The sequence below is a fragment of the Myotis lucifugus genome, unplaced genomic scaffold (genome assembly GCF_000147115.1).
Source record: "Myotis lucifugus unplaced genomic scaffold, Myoluc2.0 scaffold_268, whole genome shotgun sequence".
NCBI lineage: Eukaryota > Metazoa > Chordata > Mammalia > Chiroptera > Vespertilionidae > Myotis > Myotis lucifugus.
Window position 1 is genome coordinate 990,565 of NW_005871316.1, and position 22,177 is coordinate 1,012,741.

The window sequence follows — 22,177 nt, forward strand, 5'->3', positions numbered from 1 at the left end:
CCAAACCCCTGATCGCCTGTGCTCTGTGTGTGACAGGGGCTGGGCTACAACCTCCTATCCGCCTTCTCTGTTCGTGAAAGGGAAGGCGCCCCACCCCCTGATCAGCCTGCTCTGTGCCTGATAGGGGGGAGCTCCCAACCCCCTGATCGCCTTGTGGCTCTGTGTGTGACAGGATGTGCGCCCAAACCCCCCCCCCCCACAGGCCCTGCTCTGTGTGTGACGGGGTAGAGCCATAACCTCCCCATCGGCCCTGCCCTGAGTGTGACAGGGTGCGGCGCCCCACCCCCTGATCTCCCTGCTTTGTGGGTGATAGAGGGTGGCGCCCCAACCCCCTGATCCACCCTGCTCTGTGTGTGACAGGGGGCAGTGCCCCAACTCCCCTATCGGCCTACTCTGTGAGTGACAGGGGGGAGCTCCCCAACCCCCTGATGGGCCCTGCTCTGTGAGTGACAGGGGGCAGTGCCCCAACCCCCTGATCAGCCCTGCTCTGAGCACAACCAGGGGCTGCACCTAGGGATTGGGCCTGCCCTCTGCCACCTGGGAGCAGGCCTAAGCCAGCAGGTCATTATCTCCCGAGGGGTCCCAGACTGCGAGAGGGCACAGCCGGGCTGACGGACCCCCTCTCCCCCCCCCCCGAGTGCACAAATTTTTGTGCACCGGGCCTCTAGTCCTATATAATAAAGAGCTAACATGCTAATTAGACCCGTAGGCGAACGACCTTCTGACCAGTGGGGGGAGGAGGAGCCTGCAGCAGCTGGAGCCACTAGGAGGGCTGAGCCCCTTGCACGAATTTCGTGCATTGGGCCTCTAGTAATATTATAATATTACAATGTGCCTAGGTACATTAAATATTAAAGACAAATATTAAAGACAAAGAAAGCATCTTAAAGGCTGCAATGGTGAAAACTAAAGATACCTATAAGGGAACTCCAATTCCACTGTCAGATGACTTCTCAATAGTAACACTTCAGGCCAGAAGGGAATGGCATGAAGTATACAAAGTAATGAATACCAAAGGACTGAACCCAAGATTACTCTATCCAGCAAGGCTATCTTTCAAAATCGAAGGTGAAATAAAGAACTTCGCAGACCAAAAAGAAGGCTAAAAGAGTTTATTACCACCAAACAAGCACTGCAAAAAATACTAATGGGACTGTTTTAAAAAGAAGAAATATAAATAGAAAAACACAAGCATAAAGAATAAAAATGGCAATAAATAAGTACCTAGCAATAATAAACTTAAATGTAAATGGATTAAATGTACCAATCAAAAGACATAGGGTAGCTGAATAGATAAGAAAACATGAGCCATATACATGCTATCTACAAGACTCCCACCTCAGAACAATGAATTCACACAGAATGACAGTGAAGGGATGGAAAAAATTTTCAAGGCAATTGGACATGAAAATAAAAAGCTAGGGTAGCAATACTCATATCTGAAAAAAACCAGACTTCAAAGTGAAGGCCATAACAAGAGATAAGAAAGCCACTTTATAATATTAAAGGGATCGATACAACAAGAGGATATAACTATGGTAAACATATATGCACCCAATACAGGAGCAGTCCTGATAGGGAAGTTTATAGCACTGCAGGCCTACCTCAGAAAAACAAGAAAAAGTAATAAGCTATTTAACCCTACAACTTAAAGAATTAGAGAGAGAGAACAACAAGAAAATCCCAGAATAAGAAGGAAATAATAAAGATTATAACAGAAATAAATTACATACAGACTACAAAGGAACAATACAAAAGATCAATGAAAACAAGACCTAGTTCTTTTGAAAGGATAAACAAAATTGATGAAGCATTAGTCAGACTCATCAAAAAACAAAGAGGTAGGATCCAAATAAATAAAATAAAAAATGAAGGTTGTGAAGTAACAACTGACCCCACAGAAATACAAAGGATTATAAAAAAAATTAAAATAAAATACTAAGAACAACTATATTCCAACAAACTGGACAACCTGGATGAAATAGACACATTCCTAGAAAAATAGAATCTTCCAAAACTCAATCAGGAAGAATCAGAAAACCTGAATAGGCCAATAACAACTGATGAAACAGAAGCAGTAATCATAAAATGCTCAGCAAACAAAAGCCCAGATACAGACTGCTTCACAGGGAAGCTTCACAGGGGAGTTTTACCAAACATTCAAAGAAGAACTAACACCTATACTCTTCAAACTATTTCAAAAAATCCAAGAGGAAGGAACACTTCCAAATTCTTTTTATGAGGCCAGCATTATCTTAATTTCAAAACCAGATAAAGACACGACAAAGAAAGAAAATTTCAGGCCAATATCCCTGATGAACATAGATGCTAAAATCCTCAACAAAATATTAGTAAATCATATCCAGCAATATATTAAAAAGATCATACACCATGACCAAGTGACGTTTATTACAGGAATGCAAAGCTGGTATGATATTTGCAAATCAATAAGCATGATACAACAAATAAGCAAATTGAAAGATAAAAAATCACATAATCATACCAATATATGCAGAAAAAGCATTCGATAAAAATCCAAAACCCTAAAAACTTTCAGCAAAGTGAAAATAGAGGTAGCATATCTCAACATAATAAAGGCCATATATGACAAATGTACGAAGAACATCATACTCAATGGGCAAAAACTGAAACAATTTTCCCTAAGAACAGGAACAAGACAGGGATGTCTACTTTCAACAATCTTATTCAACATAATATTGGAAGTCCTAGCCACAGAGATCAGACAAGAAGAAGAAATAAAAGGCATCCAAATTGGGAAGGAAGAAGTAAAACTCTCATTATTCACAGATGACATGATATTATACATAGAAAAACCTAAGGACTTCACCAAAAAACTACTAGATTTAATAAATTAATTTGGCAGTGTAGCAGGGTACAAAAGCAACACCCAAAAATCGATGGCTTTTTTATACATCAACTAGAGGCTCAGAGCATGAAATTTGGGCATGGGGTGGAGTGTATCCCTCAGCCCGGCCTGCACCCTCTCCAATCTGGGACCTAAACTGGCAGTCAGACATCCCTCTCACAATTGGGACCACTGGCTCCTAACTGCTCGCCTGCCTGCCTGCCTGATTGTCCCTAACCGCTTCTGCCTGGCAGCCTGATCACCCCCTAACCGCTCCCCTGCCAGCCTGATTGATGCCTAACTGAACCCCTGCCAGCCTGATTGCCCCAATTTCCCTCCCCTGCCAGCCTGATCGCCCCCAACTGCCCTCCTCTGCCAGCCTGATTGACGCCTAACTGCTCCCCTGCCGGCCTGATTGCCCCCAACTGCCCTCCCCTGCTGCAACCTGCCTCCTTTGCTGGGCCATGCCTCTGCTGTGCACGTAGCCATCTTGTGACGGCCATCTTGTGATGACATTAGGGCGTGATGTGTGAGGGCATGAGGACCACCTAGGCTATTATTAGTATAGATAATGAATTCTCAGAAAGAGAAACTAAACAAACAATCCCACTTACCATTGCAACAAAAAAATTAAGATACTTAGGCAAAAATTTAACCAAGGATGTAAAAGACTTGTACTTGGAAAACTAAAGGATGTTGAAAAAAGCGATAGAGGAAGATGTAAACAACTGAAAGAATATATGATGTTCATGGATTGGTGAATTAACATAATTAAAATGTCCATACTATCCAAGGCAATCTACAGATTCAATACAATACATATTAAAACACCAATAGTATACTTCACAGATCTAGAACAAATACTCCAAAAATTTATATAGAATCAAAAAAGACCCTGAATAGCCTCAGCAGTTATGAGAAAGAAGACCGAAGTTGGAGGAATTACACTACCAAATATCAAGTTATACTACAAAGCCACCGTAATTCCAAGAGCCTGGTACTGGCACAAGAACAGGCATATAGATCAATGGAACAGAACAGAGATGCCAGAAATCAGCCCAAGCCATTACACTCAATTAATATTTGACAAAGGAGGCAAAACCATAAAATGGACTCAAGACAGTCTCTTCAATAAATGGTGTCAGGAAAATTGGACACATACATGCAAAAAGATTAAATTAGGCCACCAACTTACACCATACACAAGAATAAACTGAAAATGGATAAAACATTTAATTATAAGACATAAAGCCATAAATATCCTAGAAGAAACCATAGGCAGTAAAATCTCAGACATCTCTCATAGCAATATGTTTATGGATACATCTCCAAGTGCAAAGGAAACTAAGGAGAAAATAAACAAATGGGATTACATCAAAATAAAAAAGTTCTGCACAGCAAAAGAAACCATCAACAAAACGAAAAGGGAGCCCACTTTATGGGAGAACATATTTGGTAATGATACACCTGATAAAGGGTTAATATCCAAAATATACCTGGTTGGCACGGCTCAGTGGTTGAGCATCTACCTATGAACAAGGAGGTCATGGTTTGATTCCCAGTCAGGGCACATGCCTGGGTTGCGGGTTCGGTCCCTAGTAGGGGGTGTGCAGGTGGCAGCTGGTCAATGATTCTCTCTCATCACTGATGTTTCTAACTCTCCCTTCCTCTCCCTTCTTCCCTGAAATAAATAAAAATATATTTTAAAAAGATATATATAATTTATACAACTTAACAAAAGACAATCCAATTTAAAAATGGGCAAAGAACCTAAATAGACACATCTCCAAACGGACACTTCTCCATGAAAAAAATGCTTAAAGTTACTGATATTCAGAGATATGCAAAGTAAAACAACAATAAGGTATCACCTCATACCTGTCAGAATGGCTGTCATCAACAAATTAATAAATGAAAAGTGCTGGCATGGATGTGGAAAAAAGGGAACCCTAGTATACTGCTGGTGAGAATGCAGACTGGTGCAGCCATTCTGGAATACAGTATGGAATTTCCTCAAAAAATTAAATATAGAACTCCCATTTCACCCATTGATCACACATTTAGGAATATATACTACGAAACCAGCAACATCAATCAGAAAAATATAGGCACCCCATTTTGTTCCTCTTTTATTTATAAAAGGGTAATTATGCTAATTAGGGCCAGACGTCTTCCCGGACGTCCATTCTGGAAAAAAGCCACAAGCAGCCTGCCGAGGGCCTGGGGCTCACAGCAGCTGTGGACTGAGGCAGCCGTGAACCCTGGGGCTGCGAGGCCCAGAGCTCAGGCCTCGCAGCCGCAGCAGCTGGCAGTGACAGCAGCAGCGGGGTGATGGGGATGACACCTTCCCCTGATCAGCCCAGTCGCCTCCCGCAGAGGCGAAAGAAACCACCATCAAATTGAAAAGGGAGCCTACTGAATGAGAGAACCTATTTGCCAATGATACATCTGGTAAGGGGTTAATATCCAAAATATATAAAGTACTCATACAACTCAATAAAAAGAAGATAAACAATCCAATTAAAACATGTGCAGGATTTAAAATGGCAGCAGAGTAAGAGGATACTACATGGACACACTCCCAGGAACAAACTGGAATTACAACTAAAATACAGAAAGACTTCCTGAATGATCAACGGAGCAGCAACTGAAGCTCTGGAGAGATATCTCAGCTATGGGGGGAGGGGCAATGAGTACTCTGGGATCTAATCCCCAAGCTGGGCCCCCCAGCAGAAAGCACCAGAACTGAGAAGGGTACCCCATAATATCTGACTGTGAAAAGCAGCAGGGTTGCTGCCTGCCAGGAGACACAGCTGGAAATTCAGGCACCCTCTTAAAGGGCCAATGAAAAAAATTCCTGTGGAGACACCTACCTTGTGCCCCAGCACAGGGAGGGCAGAGTGGACTGGAGCTGTGTGAGCAGAAACCAGGACTGGGGGCTCAGGGGTTAGAGCTCAGAAGGCAGACACCCCCAGTTTCCTGGGATGAGTCATTCCCTCAAAGTGGGACTGGGCGAGATGGCCCTGATCGGCCCCAATTGGGACTGGGGGAGATGGGCAGACATGCCCTGGAGCCCTCCCATGGTCCTTCCCCGGCGGGGTGGGGTCCCAGATTGTGAGAGGGCACAGGCCAGGCCAAGGGACCCTACTGGTGCACTAATCCAATGACCAGGCCTCTAGGCAATAATAACCCTAAATATAAATGGAGTAAATGCTCCAATCAAAAGACAGGGGTAGCTAAATGGATACAAAAACATGCCCCAACTATATGCTGTCTAGAAGAGACCCACCTAAGAACAAATGAATGAGAGTGAAGAGATGAGAGTAAAGAGATGGAAAAAAATTTTTCCATTAAAATGGAAAAGAAAAAAAAAGTTGAAGTAGCAATACTCATATCAAACAAAATAGACTTCAAAATGAAGGCCATCACGAGACAACAAAGGTCACTATATAATACTAAAGGGATTAATCTAATAAGAGAATATAACCCTGGTAAACATATATGTACCCAATACAGGAGCACCTAATATATTTTTTTAAAAAAAAACACAAAACTTCTAGAGGACTTTAAGGGAGAGAACAACAACAATACAGTCATAGTAGGGAACTTTAACACCCCGCTGACTTCATTAGATAGATCTTCCAGGCAAAAACTTAAAATGGAAACAGTGACTCTAATGGACACACTGGGTCAGATGGACTTAGTTGACATGTAAAGAACATTTCACCCCAAAGTAACAGAATATACATTCTTCTCAAGTGCACATGTATCATTCACAAAGATATACCACATATTAGGACACAAAACCAGTCTCTACAAGTTCAAGAAGACTGAAATCATATCAAGCATCTTCTCAGATCACAGTGGAATGAAATTAGAAATCAACTACCGTAAAAACACCCAAACAAATTCAAACATATGGAAGCTAAATAGCATGTTATTAAACAATGAATAGGTTACCAATGAGATCAAGAAAAAAATCAAAAACTTCCTGGAAACAAATGAAAATGAACACATAACAACCCAAAATCGCTGGGACACAGCAAAAGCAGTCCTGAGAGAAAAGTTCATAGCACTACAGGCAAACCTCAAAAAAAAAATTAATAATAAACTATTTAACAGTACAACTTAAACAACTAGAAAGAGAACAAGAAAAGCCCAGAGTAAGTAGAAGGAATGAAATAATAAAGATTAGAGCAGAAATAAATAACATAGAGACAAAAAAAAATCAATGAAACCAAGAGCTGGTTCTTTGAAAGGATAAACAAAATTGATGAAGAACTAGCCAGACTCATCAAGAAACAAAGAGAGAAGACCCAAATAAATGAAATAGAAACAAAACTGGAGAAATAACCACTGACACCACAGAAATACAAAGGATTGTTAGAAAATACTATGAACAACTATATGCCAACAAGCTGGACAATGTGGATGAAGTGGACAAATTCCTAGTAAAATACAGTATCCAAAAACTGAATCAGGAAGAATCAGAAAACGTGAATGGGCCAATCACAACTGATGAAACAGAAGCGGTAATCATAAAACACCCAGAAAACAAAAGCCTAGGTCCAGACAGCTTCACAGGGGAGTTTTACCAAACATTTAAGAACTAATACTCCTATATTACTAATATAGAACTAATACAGCAGCAGTTCTTAATTCAAAGAACTAATACACCTATACTTCTCAAACTATTTCAAAAAATCCAAGAGGAAGAAACACTTCCAAACTCTTTTTATGAGGCCAGCATTATCCTAATTCCAAACCCAGATAGAAAGAAAGAGAATTACAGGCCAATATCCCTGGTGAACATAGATGCTAAAATCTTCAACAAAATATTAGCGAATCTGATCCAGCAATATATTAAAAAGATCATACACTATGACCAAGTGGAGTTTATTCCAGGGATGCAGGCTGGTAAAATATTCACAAACTAATAAATGTGATACATCACATAAACAGGTTGAAAGACAAAGATCACATGATCAGCCCTAATCGGTTTGGCTCAATGGATAGAGCGTTGGCCTGCGGACTAAAGGGTCCCAGATTCGATTCCGGTCAAGGGCATGTACCTTGGTTGCGGGCACATACCCAGTGGGGAATGTGCAGGAGGCAGCTGATTGATGTTTCTCTCTCATTGATGTTTCTAACTCTCTATCCCTCTCTCTTCCTCTCCGTAAAAAAATCAATAAAATATATTATTTAAAAAATAGATATCAATAGATACAGAAAAAGCATTCGACAAAATTCAACACCCATTTTTGATAAAAACTCTCAGCAAAGTTTGAGGAGAGAGAGAGCATATTTCAACATGATAAAGGCCATATATGACAAACCTATAGCAAACATCATACTCAATGGGCAAAACTAAAACCATTTCCCCTAAGAACAGGAACAATACAGGGATATCCACTTTCACCACTCTTACTCAATATAGTATTGGAAGTCATAGCCACAGACATCAGACAAGAAGAAGAAATAAAAAGCATCTAAATTGGGAAGGAGGAAGTAAAACTCTCATTATCTGCAGATGACATAATATTGTACATAGAAAACCCTAAAGACTCCACCCTAAAACTACTACATTTAATAAGTGAATTTGGCAATGTAGCAGGGTACAAAATCAATACCCAAAAATCTATGGCTTTTTTATACACCAATAATGAATTACCAGAAAGAGAAACTAATCAAACAATCCCATTTACCATTGCAACAAAAAAATGAAGATACTTAGGAATAAACTTAACCAAGAAAGCAAAGACCTGTACTCTGAAAACTACAGGATGTTGAAAAAAGAGATAGAAGAAGATATAAACAAGTGGAAGAATATACTGTGTTCATGGATTGGTAGAATCAACATCATTAAAATGTCCATACTAACTTAGGCAATCTACAAATTCAGTGCAATCCCTATTAAAATACCAATAGCATATTTCACAGATCCAGTCAACAAATACTCCAAAAATTTATATGGAATCAGAAAAGATACTGCATAGCTGCAGCAATTTTGAGAAAGAAAAACAAAGTTGGAGGAATCACAATACCAGATTTCAAGTTATACTACAAAACCACCATAATCAAAACTGCCTGGTACTGCCACAAGAACAGGAATATATAGATCAATGGAACACAACAGAGACCCCAGAAATTGACCCAAGCCATTATGCTCAATTAACATTTGACAAATGAGGCAAGAGCATACAATGGAGTCAAGAGAATTTCTTCAATAAGTTGTGTTGGGAAATAGGACAGATACACGCAAAAAAATTAAACTAGACCGCCAACTTAAACCATACAAAAGGATAAACTCAAAATTGATAAGACTTAAGTTTAAGTCATGAAACCATAAATATACTAGGAGAAATCATAGGCAGTAAACATCTCTTGTAGCAATATGTTTACAGATACATCTCCTAGAGCAAAAGAAACTAAGGAAAAAATAAACAAATGGGACTACATGAAAATAAAAATACTCTGTACTGCAAAAGAAACCAACAAAACAAAAAGGGAGCCCACTGTATGGGAGAACATATTTTGCAATGATACATATGATAAAGGGTTAATATCCAAAATATATAAGGGACTCATACAACTTAACAAAAGGAAGACAAACAATCCAATTAGAAAATGGGCAAAGGACCTATAGACACTTCTCCAAAGTGGACATGCAGATGGCCAAGAGACATATGAAAAAATGCTCAAAGTCACTGATCATCAGAGAGATGCAAATTAAAATGACAATGAGGTATCACCTCACACACCTGTCAGAATGGCTATCATCAACAAATCAACAAATGACAAGTGCTGGCGAGGATGTGGAGAAAAGGGAACCCTAGTATACTGCAGGTGGGAATGCAGACTGGTATAGCCATTATGGAAAACAGTATGGAGTTTCCTCAAAAAATTAAATATGGAACTGCCAATTGACCCAGTGATCTCACTTCTAGGAATACATCCTAAGAAAACTGAAACACCAATATAACAAATGTGTGCACCCCTATGTTCATAGCAGCACAATTTACAATAGCTGAGATCTGGAAACAGCCCAAGTGCCCATCAGTAGATGAGTGGATAAAAAAGCTCTGGTGCATTTATACCATGGAATACTGTGCAGCAGTAAAAAAAAAGAAGTATCTCTTACTCTTTGAGATAGCATGGAGGGGCCTGGAGAGTATCATGTTAAGTGAAATAAGTCAGTCAGAGAAAGACAAGTATCACATGATCTTACTCATATATGGAATCTAAGTAACAAATAAACTGACGAAGGGAGTTTATCCAGAGACATGGAAGCATGAAACAAAATGAGGAATCTCATAGGGAAGGCAAGGGAGGAGGGGTGGGTGGGGCGTAATTAACCAAGAACCTGTATGCATATATGCATAGCCCATGGCCATAGACAATGGGGCAGTGAAAGCCTGGGGCAGGTGGCGAGAGCGGGCTGGAGGGGATTAATGGGGGGAAAAGGGAACATATATAATACTTTCAACAATAAAGAATTTTTTTTAATAAAGAAGAAAAGGACACAGAAAGAGAAGAAGGTATGTGCAGGTGGAAGCACAGATTGGAATAATGTGACTACAAGCCAAGGCATGCCAAGAATTGCTGACTACCACCAGAAGCAAGGAGATAGGCATGGGGTCGTCTGTCCTTCAGAGGCTCTGGAGGGAATCAACTCAGCTGATACCTGGATTTTGTTCTTCTGATCTCCTGAACTGTTAGAGAATACATTTCTGTTGTATTAAGTCACAGAAATTTAAATGTAATACAATAGAAATTTAAATTAATAAAAATTTATTGTATTTTGTTACAGCAGCCACAGGAAACTAATACAAGAATGATGAGAATAATAAAGTAGGGTAGACACAGGCAATATTGAGAGAGAGAGAGAGAGAGAGAGAGAGAGAGAGAGAGAGACAGACTGGGAGGATTTTTGTTATATGGGTGCTGAAAGACCTCACTGAGAAAGTGACCTTGGAGCAGAGACCTAAAGGTAGTGCCAGGTAGAGAGAATGTTTCAGAAAGGGAGAGCAGTAACAAGACCCTGAGGCAGGAGTGTGCTTGGCATGTCAGACAGGTGAGAAGACCAATGCATGAAGAACGGTGGAGTCCCAGCAGAGGGCGCTGAGAAGCAAGGGAGTCTGAATGCATTCTGAAGACAGAGCCAGTAGGATTTCCCATGGGTTGCATATGAATGTGCTGCATGTCCTGGAAGGAGGTGCTCAGTGAATTCCTCTGATAGGCATCTTCTACTTGTCTCCCTACCCAAAGCTTCACCTCATTTCAGTCCCAACCTGGGGCCAGTGGGTGGGTTGGTCAGACTAGGACCCTGTTTTGGAAACTGGCATCTATTATTCCAGAATAAGAAGGGACAATTTCAACTAGCCAATTTCCTGCTAAAGTGGAGAGAAACAGTAAAACAATGAGAAATTTGTTATTTCTAAACTATTATGGGTACTGGGTACCTTAAATTAATTTCAGTCAAGCAATGGACTTCTCTGACTTCAATTTATTAGGAGTTGAGAGGAAAGGTTATGTAAAATGATTATCCAAAGTGTATGCTATTATTTATCATTTTTAATCACATGTAGTTTAAGTACCAGTGAATTTCTGCTTCTATTTAAGACCTAAATATTCTAAAAGGCTATTAAATTACAAAGAATATTATCAATTATGTTATAATACCTGTTTGGTATCAATTAACTTTAAAATACTATTTATTTATTAACTGATGCAACTAGACTTTTTCAATAAAAATATACCATTTTGTCCCCCTCCACCCCATTTTTGTTTTGTGTATGTGTTTTATACACAGTATATTTTCAGTCCATTATTTAATACTAGAGGCCCAGTGCACAAAATTTGTGTACTTGGGGGAGTCCCCCAGCCTGGCCTGTGCCCTCTCCCAATCCGGGAGCCCTCAGGGGATGTCTGACTGACGGCTTAGGCCCACTCCCCACCAGAAAAGGAAACAGAGGCAAGCAATTTGTCAGAGAAAGAATTCAGAACAATGGTTATAAGGACACTGAAAAGCATGGAAGACAAATTCAACATGTGTAAGAATCAAGAGGACATGAAGAAGAATTGATAGTAAATAATGACACAGCCACAATAAAAAACACAATGGAAAGTTTCAGCAGTAGATTAGAAGTAGCTGAGGACTGCATCAGTGAGTTAGAATACAAGGTAGAAAAAAAAAACACCCAAGCACAGCAGCAACTGAAAAGAACTTAAAAAGCAGGAGAGCCTAAGGGAACTTTGGGACAACACGAAACGAAACAACATCTGCATAATAGGGGTGCCAAAAGGAGGGGAAGATGAGCAAGGAATATAAAACCTGTTTGAAGAAATAATGAAAACTTCCCTGATGTTGGGAAGAAAAAAGCCACACAATTCCAAGAAGCACAAAGAATCCTAAACAAGATGAACGCAAAAAGACCCACACCAAGGCACATCATAATTAAATTGGGAAACATCAATGACAAAGTAAGAATCTTAAAGGCTGCAGAGAGAGACACAAAGTTACCTACAAGGGATCTCCCATTAGAATATCAACTGATTTCTCAACAGAAACACATCAGGCCAGAAGGAAATTGGATGAAATATACAAAGTGATGCAAAGCAAGGGACTGAATCCAAGAATACTATACCCGGCAAGGCTATCATTCAAAATAAGGTGAAATCAGGAGCTTCACAGACAAAAAAGGGCTAAGGGAGTTTATTACCACCAAGCCAGCAATGCAAGAAATGCTAAAGAGACTGCTGTAAAAAGAAAAAATAGAAAGGGAAGAAGGAACACAGGCATAAAGAATAAAAATGGCGACTAACAAGTACCTATCAATAATAACCTTAAACGAAAATGGATTAAATGCTCCAATCAAAATACATAGAGTAGCTGAATGGATAAGGAAACATGACTCATATATTTGCTGCCTACAAGAGACCCACCTTAGAACAAAGGACTCACACAGACTGATAGTGAAGGGACAGAAAAAAATTTTTCAGGCGAATGGAAATGAGATAAAAGTTAGGGTAGCAATACTTATATCTGACAAAATATACATCAAAGTGAAGGCCATAACAAAAGATAAGGAGAGCCACTTCATAATACTAAAGGGAGAAATTCAACAAGAGGATATAACTCTGGTAAACATATATGCACCCAATGCAGGAGCACCCAAATACATAAAAAAAAAAACTTCTGGAGGATATCAAAGGAGAGATCCACAGCAATACAATCATAGTGGGGGACTTTAATACCCCACTGACACCAATGGATAAATTCTCTAATCAAAATATCAGCAAATAAACAGCAATCCTAAATGACTCACTAGATCAGATTGAATTAATTGACATCTTCAGAACATTTCACCCCAAAGCTACAGAATACACATTCTTCTCAAGTGCACACAGGACATTTTCAAAGATAGTCCACATATTAGGACACAGGCAATCTCTTCAAATTCAGGAAGATAGAAATCATATTTTAAAAATGAGCATAAGACCTGAATATACATTTCTCCCAAGAGGACATACAAATGGCCAAGAGACCAAAAAAAAAAAAATGCTCAAAGTCACAAATCATCAGAGATATGCAAATTAAAACCACAATGAGATATCACCTCACACCAGTCAGAATGGCTATCATAAAGATTTTTTTTAACTCTAATTCAAGCCCATACTTTGGAGTTATAAAATACATAAAGTCAAATCTGAAAGAAAAGATATAAAAATATTGATACACATACAAATGAACTGAAAGGTTCTTATAGTAAAACATGATGTAAAAAAGACAATTTAGAATAACTCTATTGGAAATATCAATGCTTCAAATAGCTCCACCATTAATATACCTTAAGCAGTCTGTAGTGTTACCATGCCTCCCATCAGTGGTCATGTCTAATGGGTACTTCCTGTGCCAGAATTTACCCATTGTACTGGTTGCCACTAATGTTGGCTAGGACTCACTGAACAGAAATTAGCATCAGGAAAAATTAAGGGAAAACCTGGGGCATTCTGTTGCTCTCCAAAACAAAGATTTTTCAGAGATGTCTGGCAGCAAAAAAGAAAAAAACAAAGCTAACTTGGAGAGAACTCCCACTAAAAAAAGTGGTAACAAATTGAATATTAAAAAATAATAATTACAAAAAATTGGAATGAGCTAAGTTTGCCATCTAAGCAGTGAGTTCCTGATAATACTACAAAGTACATGTGACAAAAGTATCTTTTCCATACATATTTGAATTTCCAATATTAAAAAATTTGTGATATAGCAGTATATATCAATGTATAACAAAATTATGTAAAGCTTACACTTAGTCTAGGTATGTCAAAAATAAGTTACCTAAGATGATTATCCTATACTAGAGGCCCGGTGCACAAAATTTGTGCACTCGGGGTGAGGGCCCTCAGCCCAACCTGAGCCCTCTCGCAGTCTGGGAGCCCTTGGGGGATGTCTAGCTGACGGCTTAGACTGCTCCCCCTGGGAAGCAGGCTTAAGCCAGCAGTCGGACATCCTAAGCACTGCCACAGAGGCGGGAGAGGCTCCTGCCACTGCTACTGCACTCACCAGCATAAGCCCAGCTTCTGGTTAAAAGGGTAATATGCAAATAGACTGAATGGCAGAATGACGCTATGATGCTCAATGCAGGAGCTGCCCCCTGGTGGTCAGTGCTCGCGGCTGGCGAGCACCTGTGAGCACAGCAGCAGTGGCAGGAGCCTCTCCCACCTCCACAACAGTGCTAAAGATGTCCGACTGACGGGGGAGCGGGCCTAAACTGTCAGTCCGGCATCCCCGGGGAGTGGGCCTAAACTGTCAGTCCGGCATTCCCTGAGGGACCACCCCCCTCGAGTGTACGAATTTCACCAGGCCTCTAATTTACAATGTTAGACCAACATTTATTGATATGGCATGTTGTCATTGTTATTTAAAAAAGTAATCTACATACCCTGGCTGGCTTGGCTCAGTGGATAGAGCATCAGCTGGCAGACTAAAGAGTCTTAGGTTCAATTCCAGTGAAGGGCATGTACCTCAGTTGCAGGCTTGATCCCAATGCAGGAGGCAACCAATCGATGTGTCTCTCTCACATCGATGTTTCTCTGTCTCTCCCTGTCCACTCTCTCTAGAAAGCAATGTAAAAATATCCTCAGGTGAGGATTAATAAAGGATAAAAATAAATAAAGCAATCGACAAAACAGCCTAAGAGGTATACTAACAAGAATTAATTTATTTATTGGAATATTTAAATATTCAGAGAAATATTATGTTTGTGTGTGTGTGTACACAAGTTAATAGGGTGGTGCTGGGATTACAAATGATTTCTCTTTCTCTTTAAACAGATTTATACTCTAAATCCTAAAATATTATATATTATTTAAAATTAAAAGCACTTACTCTAAAATTAACTGATGGGTAAAAATTGAAAACTTTTTCCAAGAAATTCTGATTCTAAGAAAAAATCAGTTATATCATTTTTCTATAAGAATTATAAGTATAGTTTATGGTGTGAAATAAAATCAAAAGTAGTTACTATATATATAAAAGGCTAAGCAACCATCCAACCATCCAACTGTTCGACCAATAGCAATGACACACACTGACCACCAAGGAGCAGACATTCCTACCGGTAGCTATGACGTGCACTGACCACCAGGGGGCAGATGCTCAACACAGGAGCTGCCGAGCTGTGGTGACTTGGTGCAGCCCGGTGGGGAGGGATCGTGGGAGGTTGGCTCCAGGGTGTGTCCAGTCCATCTGGCCGAGTCCCGCTCTGCCAGCCACCTTATGATTAATTTCCTTTCAATGTGCTCAAATCCATGCACTGAAGCAGTAGTATCAAATAATAAGGCAGGAATTTTTATATTATGGTCAAAATATAACACATATCATTTAGGGGAACCAATCCATTGTCATCTTGTATAGGGTACTTTCAAAAATCCAAACTAACAAAAGCTCCTCTAACAGCCCATATTAGAGGTGAAAGTTAAATCTACCTTTTTGTCACCCTCTCCTCTATTTCTGCGCCGTTGTATCTCTAGCCCAGCTTCTTTCTGCACACCTTCTGCAGACTTTGTCAGAAGCAGCATCTCTTTTTTCTTCCATTCCTGAAGAGCACAGTGTTACTGTGATTAGTGTTTACAGTAATCCCTTGTATTTTGTCCACCACCAACAAGCAAATTAGAACAAGTCAAGAGCCTAACAGGAATCAGATCAAGTGTAGTGGAAGTCAAACATTGGCTTTTGAATGGGCTTCTTTCCTTCCTGCACTCCTACTAGGAATGCTAAATTTAAAAAGATATCCCCCTCACACTGAGGGCGATCAGGGAGTTAAATGGTGCCTGGTAACTTCCACAATCCTCTCCTTAAGAGCAGATATAATTTGTGGTGTCAGCCTCATTATTTTATGTAACAACTTGTATATCATAGCTGTGAAGAAAGATTAATGTGGGTAAATTACTTAGACTTGAAGTGACTTCAAGAAATATTATAGACAACTAAAATTATTTTCAAATAAAACACTAGGCACAATCTTTCTCTTAATATTTTAAATGTATCTCTCACCTCTTCAAATTTTCTATGAAGAATATGTTTTCTTCTTGCTTGTTCCTGCTGTCGTCTTTTTTCTCTTTCCAACCAGAGGAGGCGCTGCTCTTCTCTTGTACATCCACATTGATCTAATTTCATTCTTATCTTATCCAAATAACTAAATAAAAGTGCAAATGCAAGTGAAGATGAATTGCATGTTTCCCTTATAGTGGCATCAGCTGCTTTGATACGCCCAGACCACCTCATTACTCAGTCTTATTTCTTGCACTATAAGAATTTTCAGTTTTTCTCTCAGTTCTGTTCATGGATTTGTAAGCCAGCTCTCACCATGCTTTGTCATACAGATCTCTCTACCATGTCAGTATCTGTTCTTATGGCCAAGACAGTGGTAAAATGTGGAGCAGATTCCTTCAAAATATTTTGCACAGTCCTAGCCATTTTGGCTCAGTGGACAGAGTGTCAGCCTGCAGACTGAAGGGTCATGGGTTCTATTTCAGTCAAGAGCAAGTACCTCAGTTGCAGGCTCAATCCCGGGCCCTCATGTGGGAGACAACCAGTCGATGTCTCTCTCACATTGATGTTTCTCTCTCTGTCTCTCCCCCCTTACTTCCACTCTCTGAAAATCAATAGAGAAAATAACCTCGGTTGAAGATTAACAACAACAAAAACACAAAAATACATTTTGCACAGTAATTATTCATAACTCAGTGAGTTTGCAAAGAAGGCTGGAATAACTGAAAATTTAATTTCAAATCTAGAAAGAAAAAAAAAGGTTGAATTTCCGAAGAAAAGGATGTATCCTGGGTCCCCTGTGACTTACAGAGCCTTCAACAAATCTTCCATCTATAATTCGTGTCTCTGCTATGTCAATATGCTTATGGAACTACCACAAAATGGACCCACAGAAAAAAAGTCAGGCTGTGCAGCCCAATCCCTCACCTTAATGAAGGATGAAAGAGGAGGAGGAGGAGAAAGATATGGGCTTGACCATGAAATAGTTATGGTTGACCATGAGCAGGTAATATCTGAAGAGCTTACACATTTTCTTTTGGAGACAATGCATCTCTATATCGGCATTAGATATAGTTTAGACAAACCTCTATTTTTGACTTTGCATGAACTTCCTTAAATTTAATGCTGTCAGCCCTTAAAGATGAATCATAAAAAGTGACTGCTGCCCTAGCCAGTTTGGCTCAGTGGATAGAGAGTCAGCCTGTGGACTAAAGGGTCTCAGGTTTGATTCCGGTCAAGGGCATGTACCTTGGTTGTGGGCACATACCCAGTAGGAGGTGTGCAGGAGGCAGCTGATCGATGTTTCTCTCTCATCGATGTTTCTAACTCTCTCTCTCTCTCTCCCTCCCTCTCTGTAAAAAATCAATAGAATATATTTTAAAAATTAATAAAAGCGACTGCTAAAGGCCAGTGCTAAAGGATTGTTTTCCTCCATTTGCAACAACAGGAAGGATTTTGGATCTCATTTGTCCTTTAGTTATCAGTTTTGATTACCTCTTGTACTCCCAGAAATCCTGTCGTCTCTGGTGAAATTTGCTCTTCCTTCCCTTGACACCCAAGTTCCCAATTTCTGTACCCCTTGGTCTCCCTTCCTCTCTATACTTAGGTCAATAGTGGAATTAAATAGTGTCTAGTACATTTTTAAAAATTCCTAGCTCCAATTCTTTCTAGTATTTTTCCAACTTATTTGAGTCTACAATCTATACATAAAATATGCATTCACTTCCATCTTACCTGGGCATTTCTAATGGCTCCTGGTCCTTAAAAGATTGGTTCTCCTCCCATAACAACCAATTTTGGAATTGTGCATCATCAGGAAGTCCACGTAGTTGATTGTTTAGTTGTAGTTTATTTATTTGTTTTGCAAGCATTCCCTATTTTAAAAAGTGTGTATCATATAAATGCATATATCTGTATGTGTGTGTATTTATACATATATATGTTTTTAAAATTTACAGAAATGAATTGTCCTTTGACATACCTTTTTATACTTTGTGTTTAGTAAACTTCTTGTATTTTCTAAATAACTAAGTCAGTTTAACTGCATTTAAATCTATTTTGAATCCATTACAGACATGGGTAACTGAACCAAAGTAAAAATGTATCTCTCTAAAAATTAAAAGTAAATATCTCATTGTACATTTCTATCCATTCTGAAAAAAATTAAATGAAAGTATGGAAGAAGGGCAAGAGAAACTCTAGACACAGAGGGGGAAATATAGAACACTTAAAGGTAAAGGTAAGTTATTCTCATTTCTATACCACTTTCTCACTGTAGAACATAAATTTGTAAAAGTATACATGCACATACCTTTCTTGACCCTAAAATCCAAATTCACTCATGGGCATGTGTTTGCATGACACACACACACACACACACACACACACACACACACACACACACTAACTTTGAGTCAAAAATTGAAAGGAGCCTGGCCAATGTGGCTCAGTTGCTTGGCTGTTGCCCCATGCACCGAGAGGTTGCTGGTTCCATTCTGGTCAAAGCATTCCCCTCATGGCACATGTCTGGGTTTTAGGCTCAGTTCCCATAGCGGACAGGCAGGAGGCAGCCACTCCACGTTGAGCTCTCATATCAATGTTTCTCTCTCTTAAAAAAATCAATATAACTATTCTTTTTTTAAATAAAAATTTTAAAATTGAAAAGAAGTCACTATTCATACTCACTTTCTCTACCCCTAATCATTTCACTTTACCTTTAATATAATTTTTTAATGGATGAACACAGCTGCATGTACATAAGTACAAACACACAGTGTATATGTTCTTGAGTCACCTGTAGGACATTATAACTATTCACACTGTTCCTCTCCTATTACTCAAGCTAACTTTGGTTCCAGTTTAAAAATCTTGCTGCCACAATAGATTATTCCTGTTGGCCCCAACTCAGATAAAAGAAACACACTGGATTAGCAATTTAGTTACTAAATTATACCCAACTACCACTGACATATTAATAGATGGCCTGGTCCCTTTCCATTTCTTGGCCCAATAAAGCAACCTCAAATTCTTCTTTATTCCTGCTCTAAATTTTCATTTGGAAAAAATAATTAGTCTGCCATAATCAAAGGTAAAAGTATTACAAGAAAATACTTTTTATACAAGTAAACCTTTCTTCCAAACTTTACGTAAGAAAACAAATTTAACTATTTAACTTACTTGTTCTTTTACGTAGTGCCTTTCGAAGTCTAATTTCAGACTTGTAAGATATTGCCTATACTTGTTAAACTCAGTCAAGTTACATATAACCTAAAAAACAAAACAATAACAAAAAATATAAGCATAAACATTTAAAAATCATAGCAATCACTTTCTGAAGGAAAAATATTAATAACATGCAATTTGATAGCATTTTGGTATCAAGAGTAATAAATTGCTAACAATTTTGTAAGTAGTAGCTCTCTACAATTGTTAAACAACAGGACATATCTAAGTCTCATTACTTTTTTAAAATATGATTTATGAATTTAGTACACATAATTGGAGTTAGTAGAATAAAATGCCTATCTATATATATAAAAACCTAATATGCTAAGTGTCCAACCAATTGGTCGACTGCTTGATCAGTCGCTATTACACACACTGACCACCAGGGGGCAGAAACTTCAACCAGTCAGTTAGCTTGCTGCTGGAGTCCCGCCAATTGGGACTGGGTGAGACGGGCCAGACATGCCCTGGAGCCAAACTCCCGTGGTCCCTCCCCAGCCTCTAAAATATTTATTCTAATTAATGTCCTTTCAATGTGCATGAATTCATGCACCGGGCCTCTAGTGTAATAATAATTACATATTCAATACATATTAGAATATAAAACTATTCTTATGTTTTATCAAGATTGTATTAGGCTAATATTGCTGTGTTCCTAATCTTTTTTCTTTTTAAAAAATATGGAAAGCTTCATGGATTTGCATGTCATCCTTACTCAGGGGCCATGCTGATCTCTGTATCATTCCAATTTTAGTATATGTGCTGCCAAAGTAAGTACCTGTGTTCTTATTTTGTCTTCAGTTTTTAAAAATTTCATAAGACATAATCCTTGACAAGCATACAAAATCATTGGACACAGAGAAAGAGAACTGTGATACAGTCAGAAAATTATTTTTATATCCTCAAATTACTTGGTAATCACCTTTTGATATTATAAACAAAAAAGATGGAAGAAGTACTATCATTTAGAAATGCAATTGTTGTCTGATTTTCCCTTGACCCAAAATACTAAGTAATTTATAGAATTTCTCATTAAGTATCACCAAGTTAAAAGTGAAACCCCACCCCCAGCCCAGTGAGGTACAGAAGCCAGTTTATATCAAGTCTTGGAAGTCTTCAATGATTAAAAGGAAGTAATCTTCAACCCACTTCATTATTTCGGGTGATGTAGCCTCCTTTCTTTAATCTCCTCCGGATATCTTCACGTGAATGGTATGCTCTTAAATGTGGATCATGAAGACTATTATATTGGTTGTCCAAAAGTCGACAATAAGGATCAGTCAGGTTAAAACCATAAGAAGGTTGAAAAAGCTGCAAACACAGATTTAAAAAGATGAAAAATGTAAATTTTGAAGATGACTGGAATATTCATTCAAAATAAAGCATGCAAGAAGAATTCGACATGGGGAAAATCAGCAACAGAAAGATTTGGATTGGGTAATGCTTATTGCTTATTCCTACCCGCCCCGCCCCCACACACATACCTGACCTGGATTATTCTAAAAACCCACCCTCACTCAATTCCTCCACTGATCTCCATCAGTTTCTAACCCTGAGCCAGAGAGAAAGGAAGACAGGAAATGAAAGAGACTAGGATAAAATGTGTTTTAATGGATAAAGCTAATGCTAAATTCTCCATTTCCTCCCTCCCTCTTCCAGGTCAAGGCACTGCATTCAAAGTATAAAGAGATAATATTAACTATGACTGTTATATCTCAATAATCTAAAAATGAAGAAATTGGAAAATCTTTTTCAAAGATGCATGGAAACAAGTTTATCAAATAATAATAGAAGTAAAGCTCAGATGTTAAAGATGATGGATTAAAGAGTTATTGTTTCTTGGGATCTTATCTAATACAAGAAATCAAACAATCTCTGAGTGCTACAATCAGGAAAAAAATCAAGATCTGGATTTTAAAGTCTAATATATTGAACCAGTTATGAAGGATATTGACGGGAATTGAGATTTCTCCATGTGTGAAAGACCAAATACAACCTTGTGCAATAGCCATTAATATTTAAAAGAAGAAAAATATCAGCTAATAGTCATGTTTCTATATGTGTTATTTTGCAGGGGTGGGGAAACCTTATCTGCCAAGGGCCATTTAGATATTTATAATATCATTTGTGGGCCATACAAAATTATCAATTTAAAAATTAGCCTGCTATATTTGTCAAACATTTAATTAACTCACCCCTAATGCCTTAGCAGGGCCAGACCAAATGATTTTCAGGGCCTTATAGGGCCCAAGGGCCGAATGGTCCCCACCCCTGCTTTAGAGGAAATAGCTGTTATTTAATCTCAGTTGTAAATGAAAAAATTACCAACTTGGGGCTTTTTTTGTTGGTTGGTTGGTTGGTTGGTTGGTTGGTTAGTTGGTTTTTTTGGTGTGAATTCTTAGTCCAATTTTTAATAGCAGGATGGTGTTAATACATTAAGCAAGAACCTGTGAAAGGGAAAAAGTAGAGGACAGAAGTAGATGTGGACTTTGTCCTAGTGTCTTTACATTATTTTTGTTTTTATTTATGTG

General features: G+C 38.7%; 1 protein-coding gene and 1 non-coding gene across 4 annotated transcripts in view; both read right to left on the minus strand.

Annotated features, from left to right (window-relative positions):
* The window catches only part of LOC111828024 (fibrous sheath-interacting protein 2-like), a 45,023-nt gene that overhangs the window by 16,075 nt on the left and 6,771 nt on the right, over positions 1 to 22,177 (minus strand). For 2 of the 3 annotated variants that reach the window (XM_023762909.1, XM_023762908.1), the window contains 5 exons: positions 20,796 to 20,957; positions 19,599 to 19,688; positions 18,156 to 18,295; positions 16,425 to 16,566; positions 15,857 to 15,967 (listed from right to left, as the gene is read on the minus strand). In XM_023762909.1, coding sequence (XP_023618677.1) covers positions 15,857 to 15,967; positions 16,425 to 16,566; positions 18,156 to 18,295; positions 19,599 to 19,688; positions 20,796 to 20,957 — 645 coding nt within the window. The remainder of the gene's footprint in view (positions 1 to 15,856; positions 15,968 to 16,424; positions 16,567 to 18,155; positions 18,296 to 19,598; positions 19,689 to 20,795; positions 20,958 to 22,177) is intronic. The other variant, XM_023762910.1, reaches the window with a different exon arrangement.
* On the minus strand, positions 20,321 to 20,424 carry LOC111828031. Its single transcript, XR_002831783.1, has one exon. It is a non-coding gene; the product is annotated as a U6 spliceosomal RNA (small nuclear RNA).